General features: G+C 39.8%; 1 protein-coding gene across 3 annotated transcripts; it reads right to left on the reverse strand.

The window, feature by feature from the left end:
- Positions 1-3,803: 3,803 nt before the first annotated feature.
- LOC132771819 (putative gastrointestinal growth factor xP4) lies at positions 3,804-16,565 on the reverse strand. Of its 3 annotated transcripts, none has more exons than XM_060770282.2 (7): positions 16,489-16,523; positions 13,901-13,932; positions 12,628-12,754; positions 9,895-10,047; positions 8,307-8,462; positions 7,107-7,253; positions 3,804-4,525 (listed from the first exon to the last, which is right to left on the reverse strand). In XM_060770282.2, exons 3-7 carry the CDS (start codon positions 12,707-12,709, stop codon positions 4,332-4,334), a joined length of 732 nt encoding a protein of 243 aa, XP_060626265.2. In that variant the 5' UTR covers positions 12,710-12,754; positions 13,901-13,932; positions 16,489-16,523; the 3' UTR covers positions 3,804-4,331. The 3 variants fall into 3 exon arrangements, with proteins under 3 accessions (XP_060626265.2, XP_060626264.2, XP_060626266.2); XM_060770281.2 differs by lacking the exon at positions 16,489-16,523 and adding an exon at positions 14,161-14,245; XM_060770283.2 differs by lacking the exon at positions 13,901-13,932 and having other exon boundaries at positions 16,489-16,565.
- Between the last annotated feature and the right edge of the window lie 4,885 nt (positions 16,566-21,450).

Below are 21,450 nucleotides of genomic sequence, written 5' to 3' on the forward strand. Positions count from 1 at the left end.
CTCTCTTTGGCTGATGTAACTATTTAGCATCTGACCATGGGCATCTATCCCAATTCTTCTTCAATACCCCACCAGTCTTTTCCAGGCATAAATGGCTCAGGAAGGTAGATGTAGACTTTGGACACTGTGGAGAAGGAAGGAAATATCAACTGGTATTAACTTATGTCTGTGTATAATACTAATATAATGTCTGTCAAGTTGTGATACTTGGTTTATCTAGTGTCAGGATGTTTTGTGTTACCAGCAACAATTTTATGAGCAACTAGTCGCAAAAGGAAAAGGCATAGCAGTGTGGAAGGGAAGGGAATTGAGTCCAATAGATACTGCTTTTTCCCCTCCAAAGTCAAGCCAATGGCATTTGGGATGGAGGGGTCATCTGCTTCTGGGTCTTGGCATGATGGAACTGTGTTTGCTTCTCCCCCCCCCCCCCCCTCTGAGGATAGGATAGTGGCAGTTGGAACAAAGGCCAGGAACTTAATGCAACACAACTAACCACTTTGGAAATTGTTACTTTTGGAATCTGAACACAGGTGAAGAACTGTGCAATCACTTCTGCTTTTTGCTTATGGCATTTATTAACTGTTGAAGGGAACTTGCATAGCACACGTTGAGCAAGCTTTAGATGCATTTTCACAGCCTGTACATTTCTCTATTATTGCTTCTTACGTTACCAAGGCAAATGCAAAAGCGCTTAAGCAATGAGTTGGGGCATTTCAGTTAACTTCAGGAAAGAAAGAGGCAATGGAGGAGGAGAGATGGGGAAGTTTATAAATATCTAGTTAATATGGCAAATACAATAACAGAGTCTGTTGGACAGCTGTCCAGGGCAGGAGTGTCAGGCTCGTTTTCAAGGGCCAGATCAGTCTTATGGTTGCCTTCAAAAAACCATTGACTCCATTGATGAATAATCCATGGATACAGAATGCCACACACACACACACACACACACACACACACACACACACACAGTGGTTGGTGCTCTTTATATTTTATCCAGTTGAGTCCTCAGGTGTAATTGAATGACAAGTCTCGTCCTTTTTGATTATCAGCCATGCAGACTTGGGATAATGAGAATTGGAACCCAACTGCACTTGTGGCTCTGAAGTTGGAGAAATATGCTCTCTACATATTCCTTATCTTAGATTTTTTTTAAAAAAAATGCCTGCAGAAATATGTCTGAGGCTATGCATGCCAAGGCTAATTCTAAATATATCTCTGGAATAGTTGATTTTACTAAAAATAAATGAAATAGTGAGAAAAGGATCAGGGTCATGGCATTAGGTATGTGTGGGAGGGAAAAAATAAGCAACCCTCTCCAGGTTTGGTTGCTCCCTTAAAAAAATGGAAACTCTTAGGGATCATGATAAAAGACATTTCTGACCTCAACACATGTACATTTTGCAGCATCCTAGAATACTGCCAGGACAGAGCCTGTCAGAGCCCTTCACACAACACAGGGCTACCTCCAGTGGGGCTCCATCCTGGAAGCATCCTAGAATGAGCACAGACAACATGGGAGTCAGAAAGAATGGGGCCAGTGCGGGGGAAGCAGAATTACAACGCTTCCCATGCATGATGGGAAAAGCAGTGGTGCAGGTTGCAGTGCAACAGTTTCCCTCAGTGCCTGGAAAATCCCCCTGGTGTCACCCCATTTGGGACCTTCATGTGATGAGGTCCTTACTGTCATGATACATGGGACGAAGTAGCATTTCACATAATTGCCCCTTGAGGGAGTAGGTAGCATAGTAAATCCAGTAAATAACACAGGTATAAGCATGAGTCAGTCCTTGAGCTCTTCTTTGATTTGATGAACGCTCTTGATTTTTTTCTGAAATTCTATTAATAGACAGAATTAGGGAGATTACTAGAAAAAGGAAAGGAAGGTTTAGTAAAATGTACTCAAATTTTAAAAATTGATTCCCTTGACATAAAGTGCAATATCTATCCACTAGTCAAGTGCAAGCTATAAAAGCCATTTTGGAAAGATAGTGAGAAAAACAAAACAAATCTGTAAAATAATAGTAGTTAAAACAGCAGTACATACAGCTTGCTTCAGGGCAAGATATATTTTGCATGCACACCAAACAAACAGGCGTGTGAAAAGAGTGCATGAGAGATGGAGAGTTTTAAAAGAAGCTTTTATTCTAAGCAAGGCATTGACAAAGAAAGGTATCTCTTACATGATAACAGTCCCTTTTGGATATACTTGAATTTTAAAAAAATTGCAAAGCAATCTGATTCATATCCAGCCATAGGTTAAAGGAAATATAATTTCCATAAGGTGATAAACTACTTGTAACAATCCCTACCTACTCAAAATCGCAACTGTTCCTGTGGATTTGGTTACTCCTATTTGATTTTATATTTTAATGTGCTTTTAACCTTATGTTTATATTTATTTTAATGTGTTTAAAATTGTTTTGTGTTTTTATCTATTGTATTTCAATTTTGTTGTAACCTACCACAAATCTTGGGGAGAGACAGGCAAGAAATAAAATTTGTTGTTGCTGTTGTTGCTGCTGCTGCTGCTGCTGTTATTTGATCCACAACAAGATTAGTACACATCAAACAAGATCACTATGCTGGCTTTTGTATTGGATCACACGTCGGACACTTCCCAAGCGTCTAGGACTATGTGATGTATCAGCAAATAATGTATGCAGAAACTAGTAGGGTGGCCTTTTGCAGCTGACAGATGGTAATTTTATCAGTGTCAATTGTTTTTAATGCTAGCCAAGGCCACACTGCACCCAGTGTGCCGATCATCACTGGGACCACCTTTATGGGCTTGTGCCAAAGTCTTTGCAGTTCGATCTTTAAATCCTCGTATCATGTCAGTTTTTCCAGTTGCTTCTTGTCAATCCTGCTGTTGCCTGGGATGGCAACATCGATGATCCATACTTTGATTCCCCCTCCCCCCATGATCGTGAGGTCAGGAGTATTGTGCTCCAAAACTCTGTCAGTGTGAATTCAGAAGTCCCAGAGCATCATCATCATCATCATTTGAAGCACAACAAGATGAGTCCACAGCAGACACTCTACTGTTGTATTGGATCACATGTCAGACACTTCCCAAGTTGTTGTTGTTATTATTATTATTATTATTATTATTATTATTATTATTATTATGAGTGGGCATTCTGCATGCCAAGTCTAGAACCAATTCCTTAAAGTGGAACAAAGGATCGGCCAGCCGTTGTCTGCCTTTATTGTCCCTTGTTCTTCTATAGACTCATGATGATATACCCTGAGGGTTATATATTTGGAAGCTTTGCCCCCAGTCATTTCATTGGGCAATTGACCTTTGAGTCTTTCCTGATGCTGACCCTCCCACTAAATGCAATTGTAAACCAAATACCCCATTAATCCTTTGTGCCTAGGGAAGAGGTAATCCCCTCAACTGTATTGGCCAAGTAATAGAAGAGTCCATTATCACAGGCTGTCTCAGCATGCGTCCAGGATTGGCTTATGATCTGAGCAGAGAAATGCCTCTCCCTAAAATAAAAGCATGACTCCTGACTCCTTGCTTGAAAAATGGGCTACTACATTGGTCCTCCATCTGTTGCTCCACTTATGTTTCCATAATTTAAAAGGAATCCAGGGACAAATATTGTAAGTGACAATTGCATGGCAAAGCACGAAGAGATCTGCTTGAAGCATAATCATGATCACCTTCTCTTTGAGTTGTCCATTAGTCAATGCCATGTGTTTTTGTTGCTTGGTTACTGAAAACCAACATGATCCCAGATTTGGAAAAACTTGTTGACACTAGACTTACATAAAAGTACATTTCCAGTCTCCTATGGATATAGCCTGTGTCCTTTATTAGTACTGAAGCTAAGGTTCCTCCTATTGAGGAAGACAGAAGCAGAGTCCTGAAATAATGCATAATTAAATACAAACATTTCACTCCAAGTATACATTTAGAAAAAATGGGAATGTCAATAGAAAAGTAAAAGAAAGCTGCATTTTCTACACAGAAAATAATATTTCTCTGCAGAATTATTTTCTGCTCCACAATGTTTTTCTACTGTGCAAAAGCACTAAATGCAAATGTTGTGTGGAATGAGATCTAAATTGTAAATAGTGTTCAACAACAGCACAACTTTCAAAGATTTCTGAGCAGCAGGAAGAAAATTGCAAAAAAAAAATCACTTATTCCTTTCAAGAAGAATATTCCTAGAATGTGAACATTAATGGACTTTTCAGTGAGACTGATGAGGAATGTACAGAATTTCAGTTTGACAATAACATCCTAAACTGTGTGAAAAATTGATTGCATATTGAAATCTTTTGCACCTTCATCCACCAAAGCATCATCATCAGTCCGTCTAAAAGTTGTCCATTTCCATTCTTACTGAAAAATTGCCTTGCTTTTCCGAAGGTTCAAAGCACCATGGGACCTTTGGGGCATACTGGTAATGTTCGTAGCAGCAGCCTTTCCCCAGGCATTCATCGGCAGAGATACCAGCATATCCACATTGGACTCTTTTCTTTGGTGCCATTCCACACATCCTAGCATGTCCTTAAAAGAAAAAAGAGAGTTACAAATGGGATTTTATGAATCATTTTTTAAAACATTAAAATATTCAGTAATTAAGAAGCAACATAGAAAAAATATTGTGTATATAAAATTCGGGCAAAAGCGTTTGAAAAGGGGTGGTTATATTTTAACATATTGGTTACACGTGTGCACAGAGAGAGGTATACTACATACATTAACTTCGAGCGCATCTACATTATAGATTTAAATCTAATATGACAGCACTTTAACTGCCATACCTTTATGCAATTGATTCCTGGGATTTTTTAGTTTGGTGAGGCACCAGTACTGTTTGACAGAAAAAGCTAAAGACCTAAAACTACAACCCCATGATTATATAGCATTGATCCATGGTGGCTAAAGTGATGTAGAATGGCATTAGTTCTACAGTGTGAATGCAAGTTAAGACCATAATCCTGTGCTTCATTTCCAAAGAAGCATGGCATTTCTTGGGTCTTTCTGAGGGCAGAGAACATTGGCCGTGGAACACAGGTCTGTAACTATTTCTCCTATGATGGTAGAAAATACCTAGACGAAGTCATTCAAGGAAATAGATTGAGCCCACATCTTCTAGGTCTGTGTACCACATATAAACCTACTTATAAATCAGTCCCATTCAAATCATTGGAACTTACTGTTATGTGGACCTATAAAAGCATGCCTTGCATTCTCATTCCTGACATCAAAAATTGTTCGTGACAGATGTGGTTTATAATAAACCTTACTGGCACCTCCATACTGTTCTCTTTGTTTCAGACACAGGTACTTATCACACTATTTGTTTTGTGTTATCCTGTACAAAATCTTCTTCATCCATACCCATGAAGAATCCTGACACTGTTGTACCCTTAACAGATTTGTCCCTTAAGTGCATAACTTCTACTGTTTATTTTCTACTTTATTTATTTATTTACCATATTTATATACCACCTTTCTCAGCCTGAAAGCAACTCAAGGCAGTTTACAGTCAGCACAATTCAATGCCCCCAACAACATAAAATACAATTTAAAACATTTAGCAAATAATATAAAAACCATACAAAACCAATAAAAACATAAATCCTCAGCATCTCCTTACTAAAATCATTTTCCAATTCACAACATCCAGTCGTTCCATAGATCTATATTTGCCTGTTACACTGCATTTGCAAATGCTTGCTCAAAAAGCCAGGTTTTAACTTTTTTGATGAGATGTTCATTTGCGAAGAAGGCGGGACTGAGAGCAGGGCCTCCCCAGATGATCTTAGAGTCTATAGGTTCCATAGTATGCTATTTCACTCACGCTGTCTTGTTTGCCTCATCTCCTGTGTCTTGACTGTATTCGTTTTTTTTAAAAAAAACTTTAGTAATGCAATCATAGTATAACATCGCAGAGATATTATGCCATTGTTTGTTGGGCTCAGAGAGCAGGGCCAACAGCTGCAGAAGAGAAAGAAGAGATAGAGGATGTTTGGGATTCCTTTCTCTTGGAAATCGGCCTTCTTGGCTTTCTCAGCCTTGGAAGGATTGGGAGTTAGGCTAATTAGAAGGTCAGAAAGACTTCCTGAGAAACAGTCCATGAAACCCAGGTACCGAAGGGATGACCTCATGGCTTCTTGGTCAGGTTTGAGCTTAAACGGAGTGGTATTTTCCTGGTCTCTTTAGAGCAGACTACGGTTTGCGTTAATTTCAGGTTCATGTTTAGCTCTCAAGTTTCCCTTTGTTCCTGGAATCGTTTTGCCTTGGAAAAGTTCTTGCTTTCATGCTCATGGATGTATACCTATGTTCCTGACTTTATGGATATTATGTACTTTGCTATCTTCGGACTATTGCTATTTCATAGCACCTTTTCCACTGCTTTTTGGGAAATACTCATTTTCCCTTTTGTATATGCTTTTTTCTGTAAATAAATTGTTGTAATTGTATTTTTTTTTATTTTTGTAAATAAACTGGACTCTGTGTGGTGCTGGGTGAGAAGGTGTTCCTTCCTGGGCTAACGTGCAACATTTTTTTCAAAAATAAAATTAACAATAATTTAAAATAATTATTTAGAAATTAAGACTTTAGTCTGTGGTATCACAGAAAAGCAGTGCAGAGATCTTTGGAAATCTCCCCCATGTAGCAAAGGTGCCTGAACTTTGTTGCTATGACAACAAATCTTTTAGATAAGTTTTTTAAAACTGACATTCTACAAGTATGGAGTGGATAGAAAACAGACCAACAAATACAGCTATTCTCTTGGGAAGTCTTGTTCTCCCCTCCTAAGCACTAGAAATAGTCTAGTTTTCCGACCAGAGATTTCCCTAGAAAACCAAGCTACATCCACACCATGCTGATTATTCAACCATTCTCACAACCAAGCAGAAACATTCACATTCAGGCTGATTTCTGAACCATAGGAGGAAAGTGAGGTCATTAACAGATTGTTCCCAGAAATTTTACATTCTCCACAGCACAACACTGGAAGAGTCTCAATGTCATGCAGCAGAGGTGGTGTTAATCCTCTGTGATAACAGTATAACAGCATTGTGTGATAGGCACCACATTATATCTTGCTACTACAAACCAATAAGTGCATTATTACCTTGGTCAGAGAGAGGCCGAAAACACCATCGAGTGCTAACAACATATGAATTGAAACAACATCCTTTTTCTTGGCATTCCTCTGCAGTGATGCCTGGGTATCCACATTCTTCCCTTGCACTTATATCCATGAGACACTGCTGGGAAACTGTTTGGAAACATAAACCACATTTCTATTGTTCATTTCCTATTTCCAAAGATTTCTCTTCACTGTAATGTCGAAGGCTTCCATGGTTGGAATCACTGCGTTGTTGTAGGTTTTTTGGGCTATATGACCATGTTCTAGAAACATTCTCTCCTGACGTTTCGCCTACATCTATGGCAAGCAACCTTTGAGGATGCTTGCCATAGATGCAGGCGAAACATCAGAAGAGAATGCTTCTAGAACAGTGATTCCCAAAGTGGGTGTTACTGCCCCCTGATGGACACTGCAGCAATCCAGGGGGGACGGTAATGTCTACAGGTGCATTTGGGGGTGATGAATAACTGTAAGAGAGTGGTGAAAGCATAAAAGAAAGAAGAGAAGATTTAGAAAAAATGATTTCCAGGGGTTAGGCCAAAATAAGTTTGGGAACCACTGTTCTAGGACATGGCCATATAGCCCAAAAAACCTACAACAACCCATTCATGATCTGTCAATTAATCCCTCTCATCAATTTATTCATCTATATTATTTTGAGCAACAATAAACAGAGATTGCAGAAATGGTTAGAAATATTGCTTATATTTGGAAACTGCCTCTCCTGGTGTTTTGGGCTTTATCTACCAAAAGTGATAGCCAAAAGGATCAGAGGAAATAGTCAAATATATCTGGAGAGCCCAATATCCTCTATCCCTTAACTTAGACAGAAATATTTAACTGTCAGTCAAGGACTTATGTGAATCCTTTTTTTCTCACTAACTGTAGTTCATATATCCTTTCCACCATGGTGATAGATACTTTAATCTAGATTGATTGGAATTTTAAGGAGACAGAAATGATAGATGAAGAGGTGTTCCCTTCTCTGCTCCCCTCGTGTTCTCAGAAATCATAGATACTTTTATAAATATGCTATTATTATTTGCTTTGACCACAGTGCCTTTTGTGAAAGCAGCCTATTCCTATTTAAAAATAAGGCAGCAGGGATGCAAACTGGCCTATAATGCAATTTGTCTTGAATTTTTGGGAAAGATTAGAATAACATAAATATAAAATCCTTACCACTATTTACTGGTGGGTGGAAACACATGGATGCACCAGAAACTGTTGGATCAAAACAGCATCCAATTCTTTTGCACCTCTTGCGTGAAATTCCTTCATAACCACACTGCATCCTTGCCTCTGGTTTAATCATTTTCTTTGCATAACGAAGGGAAACTATGGAAAAAGACATCAAAGTCATGTTGCATCTTTGCTTTTCAGTTAGAATCCTCAGTTAAGGGCAAAATATATTTGGATTGGGTTCAGATTTACACAGAGAGTTGACTTACTGACATCAAAGGAAATTGTTTTCAGTAGATCTGCTCTAAATGTGACTATATTTTAACCCAATTTCCTGGGCTGAAAAATAGGTCACTGTCAAAGAGAAACCTACAGGGGATGGTGGCAGTGTGGCTGCCTTTATGTTTCTTCATAAAAAAACCCCCATCAAACTATTTACATAATAGAAAGAAAAGTGTCTCCTATGCTAGGTCATTCTGTACAAGTGTGCCACTTCCTTAGGTTTTGAAGTGGAGGTTTTCCACATTACTAAATTTAGAGGGCCCATACAGACAGCCCCTTTAACGCAGGAGTTCCCCCAATTGAAAGGGGACTGTCCAGATGGCGTCCTGGGCAAACCCGAATTAATTCACCACAAAGCAGGAAAACTCCGTTTGTGGCAAATTAATTTGTTACTGGGTTTATTCCACACCTTCTTGGAAGACATGAGATAAACCTATTACTTCTGGTGTCTGGACTGCAATCTAGAGAGTAGTCCTCCTGCTTTCCAGGCTAAATTAGCCCGAAAACCACACGACCACTAACCTCCTCCCCGTAAAGCCCTTTAAAAAACAAAATAACTTATTTGACCTCCATTAGAGGGCTGCCGGAGCTCTCCTGGCACATAGAAATGACACGCCAAGAGAAAGGGGGGGGGAGGAAAATCGCTCCTGTTCTCCACCCCCCCCCCTTCACCTGGCACGTCATTTCTATGCACCTGTAGAGCTCCAGCAGCCCTCTAATGGGGGCCAGGTAAGTTCTTTTGTTTTTATAGGGCTTTTGGGGGCTTTTCGGGAAGGGAGTTAGAGTGTCCAGGTGTTCTCCTGGTAAGTTCTGAGGTGTGTGTGGATAGGGGGCTAGGAACATTCACATTTTAAAAGCATGTTTAAACAATGACTTAAGTTCCAGTTTCAAAATATGACCTTCTCAAATAAAAACAAATAATTGTCTAATGATCCCATTATACAGAAAGACTACAACATGAATTGCTTAACCATACAATACTGTACTACAATGCATAAACATACAGGGATGCCATGGGTAAAGTGCTATCAATTAAATCTTTCTCCCCTCTTATGCACCAGAAAATCTTTATAATCTGAGGTCATTTTTACCAAGACTTTTCTCATTAAAACTATCATGTATAGCTGGGGATTTTTGCCTTTCTGTTTCTAAAGTTGAGAACATGATGGGGCTGAATATCTTCAAGTGCATTTGGTTCTTCTAAGGAATGCCATAAACAGTGCCTACAAAGCATCTCCCATATCTAACAAACTTGGACCATAAAATTAACAACCAGTAGTGCTGCCCACTTTCCGCCAAGCATTACCTCTTTCTCCAGAAGGTTTGAAGCACCATGGAACATCAGGTACTGTGGAATCAAAGCAGCATCCACTTGCTGTGCATTCCTCTGCTGTGATACCTGCAGAGGCAGAATCACAGTTCTTTCGCTCTTTGGCATTCATTAAACACTGGCATGCATCTGTTTGGAAGAAAGAAAATTGGTTTCAGGTTTTTAAAGAAATAGCTCTGAGACCACCACAGGAATTAAAGTACCCCCTTCCCTCAGTATCCACAGAGCTGTGGTGGTGCAATGGGTTGAACCCTGAAGGTCAGCAGTTTAAATCTGCGAGACAGGGTGAGCACATCCAGGCATCCCTTGGGCACCACCTCTGCAGACGGCCAATTCTCTCACACCAGAAGTGATTTGCAGTTTCTCAAGTCACTTCTGACAGGATAAAAAAGTATCCACATATTCTACATCCATGGATTCTACAATCCACACAAATTAAGCATCCCTTCTAAAATTCAAAATATGGTTGTACAGAAGTGTTTATTATAATGTGTTTAAATCTGTATCTGTGTTTTACATTGGTTGCCTATGGCTGGAGCGGCCCAGCTGTGAGAGATATGTTGCCATGGAAACAAGGCAGAAGAGGAGGTGGGAGGAGCTTAGAGAGAAAAAGGTTTGAAAGTGACAGTTAAGTTTCAGTCAGGAGGAAGAGACCCTGAGAGAGAGTAGCAGAGTCAGATAAGGACTCTGAGAGAGTAGCAGAGTCAGGGAAGAGACTCTGAGGAGTGAAGAAGTGTAGTGTTAGTTAGTGTTCGTGAATATTTCTTCAGCTAGGGAGCTGAGGGGTAAAACTTTGTTAGATTTCTTTAGTTAAAAAGAACTAACAGAGGCTTTGTACGATTGCCAGTCGGTGGAAGACTGGAGTTCTATTATTTGATCCAGTATAGATCAAACAGTGAGAATATTCACAGCAGGGAACACTGAATAATAGACACCTTCACCAGAGCAAGAGTTTAAAAGTTGTAACATCAAAGGCTGAATTGTATCTCTACCAAGTCATATTGTAACCATCAAGTATATGCCAAGCATAACCTCTCCATATTGTAACCATCAAGTATATGCCAAGCTGAACATCTTTATATTGCAACCACAAGCTTTGTTCAACAATAAACTTGTTCTCTTTGTTATTTTAAAAACTGCCTCATCTCCATTGATTTTACGTTCGGTGCATTCCACTCTACCAAAATTACCTCACAACGCAAACAGAGACTAACAGAGACTTTAATACCAGCGTCTCTATACATTATGGTGGCAGTTTAATTAGCATTGTCGGAGGTTCCTTACAGTTTTTGGTGGCATTCGGTGGCATTAATACTTCTTTGCAATGGTACTCTAAAATCTGAAATGGTTTACATGATTGGCTGGTATAGTGATCCTTTAATGATGCTTTCTAATGGTTCAATGTACATAGACTTTGTTTTGTGCACAAAATTATTTAAAAATACCATGTATAAAATCAACTTCAGGATGTGCATAAGAAACAGCAAATAATTGTGTGTTTGTAGGGGGGGGGGTATGTATGCATCCTGGTATACTAAAATCTGGAAAAAAATTCAAAACACTTCTGGTCCTAAGCCTTTTGGATAAGGGGTGCTCCAAAAGAAAAATCCAAAAAGTAAACATTCAAGTTGCCATTTGATATAAGGGAACCCATACATTCTGCTCTTGTGTATATTGGAACTTTTTATTGTTAACAATAACTACTGTAATAGATTGTATGTACTAACCCAATTTATTTCTACACCAATTAGACCATAATACCTGACCTGCACAATATGTGGCCAATGTACCACATGCAGCTTACCAAAGAATTTTAGGTGATTCCAGTTGGAGCATGCTCTGGGCAACCACACTGGTGCCACTCTGCTGTTAGGCCAGAACCAAGAACAGGAGCCAGATCACAGTGTCTGGACCCTGACACTGCCATGTCTTCCACAACTGTGAATGGGGTTCCTCTCTGACTACTCTCCACTGTCACACACTGTCCCCTCCACAGCACTGATCTCAAAAGCTCTGAGATACTTCTGGGCAGATTGGAGACAACTTGCTGGCTGGCCGTTCCTTTTCTACCTGGAAGCTTGGGCTCATTTGGACAGCATGAGGAGTTGGTGTATCCACTCTGCAGTGCCAGGGCATAAGCACACCAAGCCACAAGTGACACAAGCGAGGAAAGTGCAGGGAGAGAGGATTCTTGGACACCGCTTCTCTGATGGCCATGAAGTTTACAGAGGAAGCCCAACAGTCAAGGCTGCAGAAGGGATGCTAAGGGCTCTGTGGGCAGGCTTCCCAAGAGCAGGGTGACCCCTCCCCTGCCTCAGTCATGGGCATGTGGCTCAAAGAAGATTAACCTATTTGGTAATTGGTCACTTACTTACTTCCAAGTTGTGCAGATCTCCTGTATACCAAAAAACACAGCATGTTTCTAAATATTATCCATATGATGTGTATCTCACACATGCCAATAGAGCTCCTTCCCTCCACTACCAAAACTATTATTTTGTATGGACCAAAAGCCAGCCAAGAGTTGTATTCTCAACAGGAATACTGATAAACTGACAGACACATACATGTTTGCATTGTCATAGAGGTCAAAAGTGAAGTTTATAGTTAGGTGATATTCTATTATCAATTTACATTGGGTTATATTTTATTAATTCTCTAGTTATATACTTGATTTTATTTATGTATTAATAAATAAGATATACTTACATGGTGGATGGTCTTTACTCTGGGAACAGACCAATGTTAAACACAAGGCAGCAAAAAGTAACCAGTATGTCTTGAATTCCATTCCTATATCAAGCTTGAAAGTTCAAGTCTCTTAAAGACCATTTATCTAAAATTAAGTGAAATGTATACTATGTTTAATCTGCCTATTTGCAAATTCAAATTACTATAAAACAAATATAAAATCAATTCATTTCTTTGTAATCTATCAAAAAAGGGAGGAATATAGTAACTCAGGAAAAGTCTGTTTATTCTTTCGGACCTTTGTCAGTACTATTTTCTCTCTCTACAGTTAGGGGTGTAGCTACTATGCAATTGTGTAACAACAACCATCCTGCTGCAACTTTAAAATTGGGAAAATGTCCAAGACACATAACAGTTTAAGTCATATATTGTTGTAAGCACATTTATCACACTGAAAAAGCCCCACAAAGAGGACCCATGGCCCAACATTGTACTTAGCCTAAAATCTAATCACTTTTATTGTTACCATTGTCATACCTAACTTGGTGAGAGTCTTCAAACGATAACTACTTTATTCAGTTTTTAATAGCCAGAACACTAACACAATGGAGAGGGAATGAGAAAATCAACTCTAAAGTAAGAGAAAATAAGTAGACAGGGAAAAATGGGGAGAGTCCATTAGACTATTCTCCTCACTTAACTTGAGAGAGCTCAGTCCCTTGATAATTCAAGAGAGGATGTGGCCTTAAATAAACAACCTGGCTGGCCAGCCCCCTTCATCCCTTTCAATTGGTTGGCCCCTTCCTTGGAGAGCAGCACACTGTTCATCTTCCAAATCCTCTCTGTTCCAGAATGCAAAAACCGTATAATGTGTACCCACCAACCTAGCTTCACAAACTGTTGGAACACCGACATAACTATCTCTGAAGATCTCAAATTTTGACAGGCTCTAATGAAAAGGAAGTGATCTTTCAGATATGCTGGCACCAAGCTGTTGTAGATCAAAACCAGAAGCCAGTATGGTTTTTGCAAGACTGATGTTATACGGTCTCTGAAGTGTGCAACTGACAGTTTAGCCGCTGTATTTTGTACTGGCTGCACCCAGGGACATGGAGCACACTACAATAATCTAATTGAGAAGTAACTGAGACATGAATCCTTATGATCATATCTGCCTTCCTCAAAGGATGCAACTGGTGTACAAGTGTTCTTAACCACCACAGCAACCTGGCTTTCTAGGGGAACTGTTAGTCACCTTGAGTCCCATTATTAAGAATAGAAGGGAACTTACCAAATAACTGAATATTCTTTGTCTTTAAAACCCTATGAAATCAACAAAGTCACAATAAGTCAAAAGGCAATTTGAAGGCACATAGATGTCATGAATACTTTTTGAACCTTAAAAATGTTTTTTAATCCATTTTCAGTAGAACAGAGTACATCGGACACATTCAGAGAAAGAAGCAGACACACGGACTTCACTACTGGTTTTATAATAGTTATATTGGTTACACCGACATTCACTCACATACATTGAACATTCATACTCACCACCTCTCTCCATTCAGGCCTCCTGATGGAGAAGAGAGGAGGGTGTCCAGAACTGTATCTTTGCAGAACTGACACACATACACTAAGGAAAAGGGTCTCCTTATGTAGAGCTTTATGGTTGTTCATTAACTGGTTGTTTAGATAACCTCTGTCATTCAGCTCAAATCTGCTAGAGAAGGGATCCTCAAACTAAGGCCCGAGGGCCGGATACGGCCCTCCAAGGTCATTTACCCAGCCCTCGCTCAGGGTCAATTTAATGACTTAAAAGCACACAACAACAACAACAGTCCTATCTCATCAGCCAAAGCAGGCCCACACTTCCCACTGAAATATTAATAAGTTTATATTTGTTAAAATTGTTCTTCATTTTAATTATTGTATTGCTTTTAAGTGTTTTTTGCACGACAAATAAGATGTGTACAGTGTGCATAGGAATTCATTTTTTTTTTCAAATTATAATCCGGTCCTCCAACAGTTTGAGGGACTGTGACCTGGCCCTCTGTTTAAAAACTTTGAGGACCCCTGTGCTAGAGCCTCATCAGTTCTGGAACATATATGTTTTTTAACTTCTTTAACTTTTTTCTTAATGTGTCTTTGTCTTTAACTATGGACCTCATCACATGGACCTAGAGAAGTGCTGGGGACTGTCTGTCTAGCAAAAGGAATTGCACTGTTAGATCACCAATCATACTGTTTCAAGTTCTGTCTTCCCATCACAAGTTTTCACCCATTGCTGCCTACATTAGGAATCATCACATAGGGAATCCCTTTCTCTGCCTTCTCCATATTAGTTTTTTTTAAAAAAAAAAAAAAGGAAAACTTCAATAACTGAAAGCCAAGATGATTATAGACCTCATCCCACTGTGGCGGGGAGTAGGGATGGTGGTATTTTAAACCCCTTTGCCTTGATAAGTTTTTCGCATGCCTTCCTTCCCTCCACTATACCTGCATAATTGTAAACCCCTTTTCCATGATCCCCTCTTGCAAGGCTTTGTTTCCTTCATTATACCAGTGTAATTATAAACCACTTTGCCATGATTCCCACCTGCTGGGTTTCCCTTCTTTCCATTAGACCAGTGTTATGTTAAAAATCTAGCAAGAGCACAATTTTGATCCTACATTATTATTAAGGAGAAAATGCAGTGAAAGCAAAGTGATGAGGAGTGCTCATTCCTTCATGTCACTAAAACGATTCAACATGGCTGAACTTGTCGGATCCCATCAAATGAGTTTTTGGCATTAGTGGCAGTTCTGGTGTATGCCAGGGACTCAGAACACAATTTCTTGCCCATGTTCTGAACTCCCTCCTTTCAACAGCTCCATTGCAAGGATGAAAGGCCACGGATGACAGCCAGAAGTAGACAAATGTCATCTGATGGGCTCCGTGCTACTTCATCCTTGAAATAGACCTCTACAATGGGGAAAACGCTCCATGTGATGAGGTCCTATGTAAATATGTGTTGTTTGCAAACAGCGTTCTCAGGTCAGTCCCTCCAGACATTTATAGGCCCCAGCTAGACCCCAAACATACAATTCATTCAATCCACTTAGCGCACACAGACACAAACACATACACATGCATTATTTCTTTAGCTGATTGTTGACACTGAGTCAGGCCTGAAAGTGTTGATGAACTGTTTGAATAATAAAAGGATCTTCTGCTGAGTACATGCACACAACACTCATACATCTAATTGTCCCAATTAATATATTACTCAATTTTTCGGATGCTTTTAAGAAGTCCCCGTTTCTCTCTCTTTCTTTTATTTTCCTTCTTTAACCTCAGCTCATTTCAGTTGCTGCAAAATTAGCTTCCAGTAGTTTAGGTAAAAGCATCCTGTGGCAGCCTCTCCTAGCTTTTGTGTTTATTTGTCATTGATAACTTTTACTATCATGATCACACTTAGCTGTCTTTTGGTTGCGTATGTTGTAGAGTGTACATCTATCTTACCATTGAGTACAAGATCCAATGTACTGGGATGGGAAGCATTACAATACTATAGACTTTCATCTTGTGTACGCATGTCTATAAATAGTTAACATTTGTGTGTGTGCATGCATGTGATTGCATGTGCATGTGTCTTCCAAGTTGCCTGTTGACTTCTGGCAATCCCATCAATTTTGTAGGGTTTTCTAAGGCAAGGAATACTCAGAGGTAGTTTTTATAATTCCTTCCTCTGAAATATAACCTACAAGACCCACAAATAAACCTCCCTTTCAAACATTTAAAATTATTTTAAAAGGTTTTATGAGAAATAGATTTGAACCATCTGTCATTGGCACTTAACATTAAGGAACACATAGAAGAAGTCAAGAAACGTATCTTACGTGAACTGCTGAGATGCCTGCATACATGGATGCTGGGATAACACTAGACTTCCTGTCTTCTTCTGTCCCAAGGATTATTTGCTATGCAAAGGCTCTTAGTTTGCAGATTGGAATCTAGCAGTTGTGATGTTACATCATGCCTAAACTGAGCATGCAAACATGATGTTTTAAAGAACAAAGAACAAAGGACTTGTTTATACATGATAGTTGAGGGTTTTGGGCAGACAGCCAAACCTTCCAAATTATTTATATGCTCCTCAACTATTTCACTGTTCTAGCATCACCTCCTATCAGTGCTTGTAGTAAAACTCCAGTGCTTAAAGTCACATGTGACTGATATCATGACATATCCAGGAAAGGCATGACCCCTGGCATTGGACTAATATCAAGATTCTACCCACATTATCCTTCCTGTATAATGTCCGGAGCAATAAATCAATAAATTAAACAATGTTCATCACTGGACACAGTGTCAAAGTTCAACACAAAGCTGTTGCCTGGCACAAAACTGTGGGAGAAGGAATTTAGTATGTTACCTTCCTGGCCTCATAAAAGTTTCTACAGGTTGTGATGTAGAAATGCTGTACTTTTGGGATGGGAAAAATACTTTAAAATTTTATTGCAGCAGGGAACTACCATAGCAAGACAAACTTGTCCTACTTGTTCTGTGCAGCTTTTTGTGGTACGATACAGCAGCTAAAGCCACTCTATTCTTCCATCCCAAGTTTAAGATGTATTTTTCAATGGAGTGATGATGATGTGAGATACCAGAGCAAACTAGTAGAGAAACAATATAGCATTGCCTTTGGGTTAAAACAGCCTTTATATCAACTGTTCTATAGATTCTGACCTGCACAAGCATCCAACCACTTGGGAAACTAAAATCAGGTAAGCTCAGTAAGTGATTCCATGTGTGCAAGATTCCTTTTGCACAAGCCCACTGCACACCCAGTACTTGAATTCAGTTCTGATGCCAATTTGGCTAGCAGACAGCCTTTTCATAAAAATAGCACACGCCTGCTATTGAGTTTGTCATTTGCTGCTTAACATGCATTTCTACATATTACAAGGCATCCACACTTTTTTAAAAATCGTGTTAGAAGCAACTTGAGAAACTGCAAGTTGCTTCTGGTGTAAGAGAATTGGCCATCTGCAAGGACATTGCCCAGGGAATGCCTGGATGTTTTTACCATCTTGTGGGCGGCTTCTCTCATGTCCCCGCAAGGGAAGCTGGAGCTGACAGACAGGAGCTCACCCTGTCTCACGGATTTAAACCACCAACCTTCAGGTCAGCAGTTCAGCTGTCCCAAGGGTTTAACCCATTGCGCCGCCACGGCTCTTTATGTGATTTTAGTTTCCCAAGTGGTTGGATGCTTGTGCAGGTCACAGTTTTGTGCCAGGCAACAGCTTTGTGTTGAACTTTGACACTGTGTCCAGTGATGAACATTGTTTAATTTATTGATTTATTGCTCCGGACATTATACAGGAAGGATAATGTGGGTGGAATCTTGATATTAGTCCAATGCCAGGGGTCATGCCTTTCCTGGATATGTCATGATATCAGTCACATGTGACTTTAAGCACTGGAGTTTTACTACAAGCACTGAAGAATTAATACAATTTGACCCTACTTTAACTGTAAGAGATCATTGCTATGGAATCCTTAGATTTGCAATTTGACCAAGTACCAGCACTCTTTGGAGAGAAGGCTAAAAACATTGTGAAACTACAACACCCACAATTCAATTGAGCCATGGCAGTTAAATTGATATAAAATTGCATTAATTCTACAGTGTAGGTGCATCCAAACACAATAAAGAGCATGTATACCAAGTCCTAAGAAAAAAGCTTGTAAATCTCTTAATATCGATTCATAACTATGTTGGCAGCAGTATTCTGGACTCAGTGTTAAACCTGGAGGCCCAGGTTGCCATGCTGATCAGGACTGCCTTCACACATTTTAACCATTTGTGCTAACTGCATCCATTTTTGCAGCAGCTCCACTGGCTGCCAGTTTGTTTCCAAGCATAATTCTTAGTGCTGGTTATGACCTATAAAGCCATATACAGCTCAGATCCACACTATTTGGTAGATTGTGTCTCCCAGTATGAACCTGCTCAGGCCGCCCTGTGATGCTCAGGAGAGGCCCTTCTCTCAGTCCCTCCACCAACATAAGCACAGTTCATGGAGACAGGAGAGAAGGCTTTCTCAGTGGCTGCCCCTTGACTCTGGAATTCCCTGCCCAGGTAAGCCAGACATGTTTATTCAGCATGGCTTTTAAAATGGGCCAGAGGGTTCTGAATTGTTTGAACAGCTTTTTAATTTATTTCATAATTGTTTTTAATTGAATTGTTTAATAATTGATTTCATTTAATTTTCTTTTAATTTTTACCTGTTATATGTTTTTCATTGTATTGCATTTTAGGTTGTTTGCCATTTTCTGCCCAATCTAGAAAAGAAGCAGGGTTCCACTATCTATCTATCTATCTATCTATCTATCTATCTATCTATCTATCATGGCCGAGCATGATTGTCTTACAAGGATAGAGTCTTGGTGGAGGGTCAATTAGTGGAGATGTATTCTGGATTCCACAGCTGTGGAATATGAAGTGCTGTGGAATTTGAAGAGGCTCAAATAGAGGGCGAAAGGGAGAAATGTGCCAAGAGGAAGGTGCATCGAGCCAACCCTGACCAGGACCGCCTTCCACCTGGAAACCGATGTCCTCACTGTGAAAGAACATGCGGGTCGAGAATAGGGCTCCACAGTCACCTATGTATCCACCGGCAAGACACTACATTTGGACAGGCCTGTAGAGCTGGGGGGGGGGGGGTAGAGGTTCACCCCCCCCCCCGAAATTTTTCAGGTTAAAAAAAAACCTGGTTTACTTTAACTGGTTAACCAAATCCCCATGTGAAGTCTATGAGATGCAAAAAATCAAGAGTCCCTCCAGAACTGCAAGCACTATCTCAAGCAAATATTGACAATTTATTCACACTGTCATTACTTGCAGCAATAGCCGATGTAGCGAAGCAACCAAGTTGGGGGGGGGGGTGTTGAATGCTCTCATTAAGGAGGCCAGACTTGGTGGAGGTGGTTGACAGGGGCGGAACTGCAGGCTATTGAAGGCTGCTCTGCCCCCTGCTGTGCTCTTTGCTTCAGCATGACCCTAACCCCCCCCCCCGAAATTTTCAACCCCCCCCCCCCCAATTTTCAAAACCCTCCCCCCCCCCAAAAAATTTCAACCCTCCCTGAAATTTTTTTCTGGCTACGGCCCTGCACTTGGAAGGCCATCATAACTGGAAAATGAGGTATCACCTAAGTAAGTAAGTAATTCTGGATCCACATCGCCTTTCACAATGAAGACATAGATTTTCAGATGAAAGGCTATCACAACAAGGGTTTGCTTGACAGGCTTCAGCATAAATTCAGTACATCACACTTTTTTTCATTGCTTTATTGTTCCTGGAAAGTGGCAATATTTTGAGCACATAAGGGATTGAGAAACAGTGATTTCCTTCCATGATTTAGTCAGATTAATTAGCCAGGATGTTTTGCAGGATTTCAGCAGTTATGTCATCTGATTGTAAGGAGGTGTCTTGGAACAGCTTTGTCATGTAGAAAAGTAATTCCTTCCTACTATTTTTGAAGATCTTCTTGGGCTTCATGAGGATATTTTAGAGCACACACTCTGGATGGAGAAAGAACAAAGCAACAGAAGGTTAGTGATGCAGCTACCTTTGTCGCAATACTTCTGGCCCCAAACTTCTGAAAGGTTTAGTTTAAAATGTTCTGTTGCAACTTCTTAACACTTGTAAACTGAAGTGTTGAAATATTTGTATAGTGACTAATGCCAAGAAAAGCAAGTAATCGTCTACAGAAGAAACAATTGGTGCCTCATCTTCCTCTCCCTGTTGTAGCATCAAGTAATACAGTGATGTGACATTATTAAAATGTTTTCCTTTTATGTGGCTACAGTGTTAAAATCCCCAACTGTAAAGGTCTGTAATAGCAGCTTTTGTGGGAGATGGAGTTGGATTAGGACAGTGTTTCTCAACCTGGGAGTTGGGCCCCCGGGGGGGTCACTAGAAGGTGTCAAACGGGTCACCAAAGATCATCAGAAAACATAGTATTATCTGTTGGTCATGGGGGTTCTGTGTGGAAAGTTTAGCCCAATTCTATCATTAATGGGGTTCAAAATGCTCTTTGATTGTAGGTAAACTATAAATCCCAACAAGTACAACTCCCAAATGACAAAATCAACTACTCCCCCCCCTCCAACCTCGTTTTCATATTTCAGCATATTGGGTATTTGTGCCAAATGTAGTCCAGTGGATGAAAATACATCCTGTATATCAGATATTTACATTATGATTCATAACAGTAGCAACATTACAGTTATGAAGTAGGACCGAAAATAATTTGGGGGTCACCACAACATGAGGAACATTAAGGGGTTGCGGCATTAGGAAAGTTGAGAACCACTGGCTTAGGAGCAATAGCTGGAGACAAGACATTAAATCTCCCATTACTGCTTCTCAGTTCCTCAAGTCTTCTAAAAGAAAAGACTTTTAATTTAGAGAAAGTCCTAACTCTAAAGCTTAACCTTCCATATCATCTACTCATTTATCTGATCTGAGCCAAATCCTCACAAAAGGTTAAATAAATTCTAGTTATTTTATTAATTTATTATTTATGTCCAGTTCTTTATATATCATGTTTTCAATTGTGTGTGCGCGCGCGTGCGCACACATGTCAAGGGTAGAATTCACAATGCCCATTCACTTCTAGTGAACATGGTTAATAGTAAAATGTTTAGAGCTGCAGTCCAATAGCATCTGGGAAGCTCCATCATTCTCACCTCTGATATAAATAATTGGGAGGGTGGGGGATTGCATACACACAGATACATATCAATACATTGATACAAGAGCCAGTGTGGTCTAGTGGTTTGAATGTTGGAT

This window comes from Anolis sagrei, chromosome 3 (genome assembly GCF_037176765.1).
Source record: "Anolis sagrei isolate rAnoSag1 chromosome 3, rAnoSag1.mat, whole genome shotgun sequence".
Lineage (NCBI taxonomy): Eukaryota > Metazoa > Chordata > Lepidosauria > Squamata > Dactyloidae > Anolis > Anolis sagrei.

Excerpts from the sequence above, each read along its gene's own strand:
- LOC132771819 (XM_060770283.2), bottom strand. The coding sequence starts at position 12,709 with ATGGAATTCAAGACATACTGGTTACTTTTTGCTGCCTTGTGTTTAACA. Across the intron at positions 10,048-12,627 it reads GAGTAAAGACCATCCACCAT|ATGCATGCCAGTGTTTAATG; the intron begins GTAAGTATATCT and ends TCTTCCAAACAG. Across the intron at positions 4,526-7,106 it reads TCGGCCTCTCTCTGACCAAG|GACATGCTAGGATGTGTGGA; the intron begins GTAATAATGCAC and ends TTTTCTTTTAAG.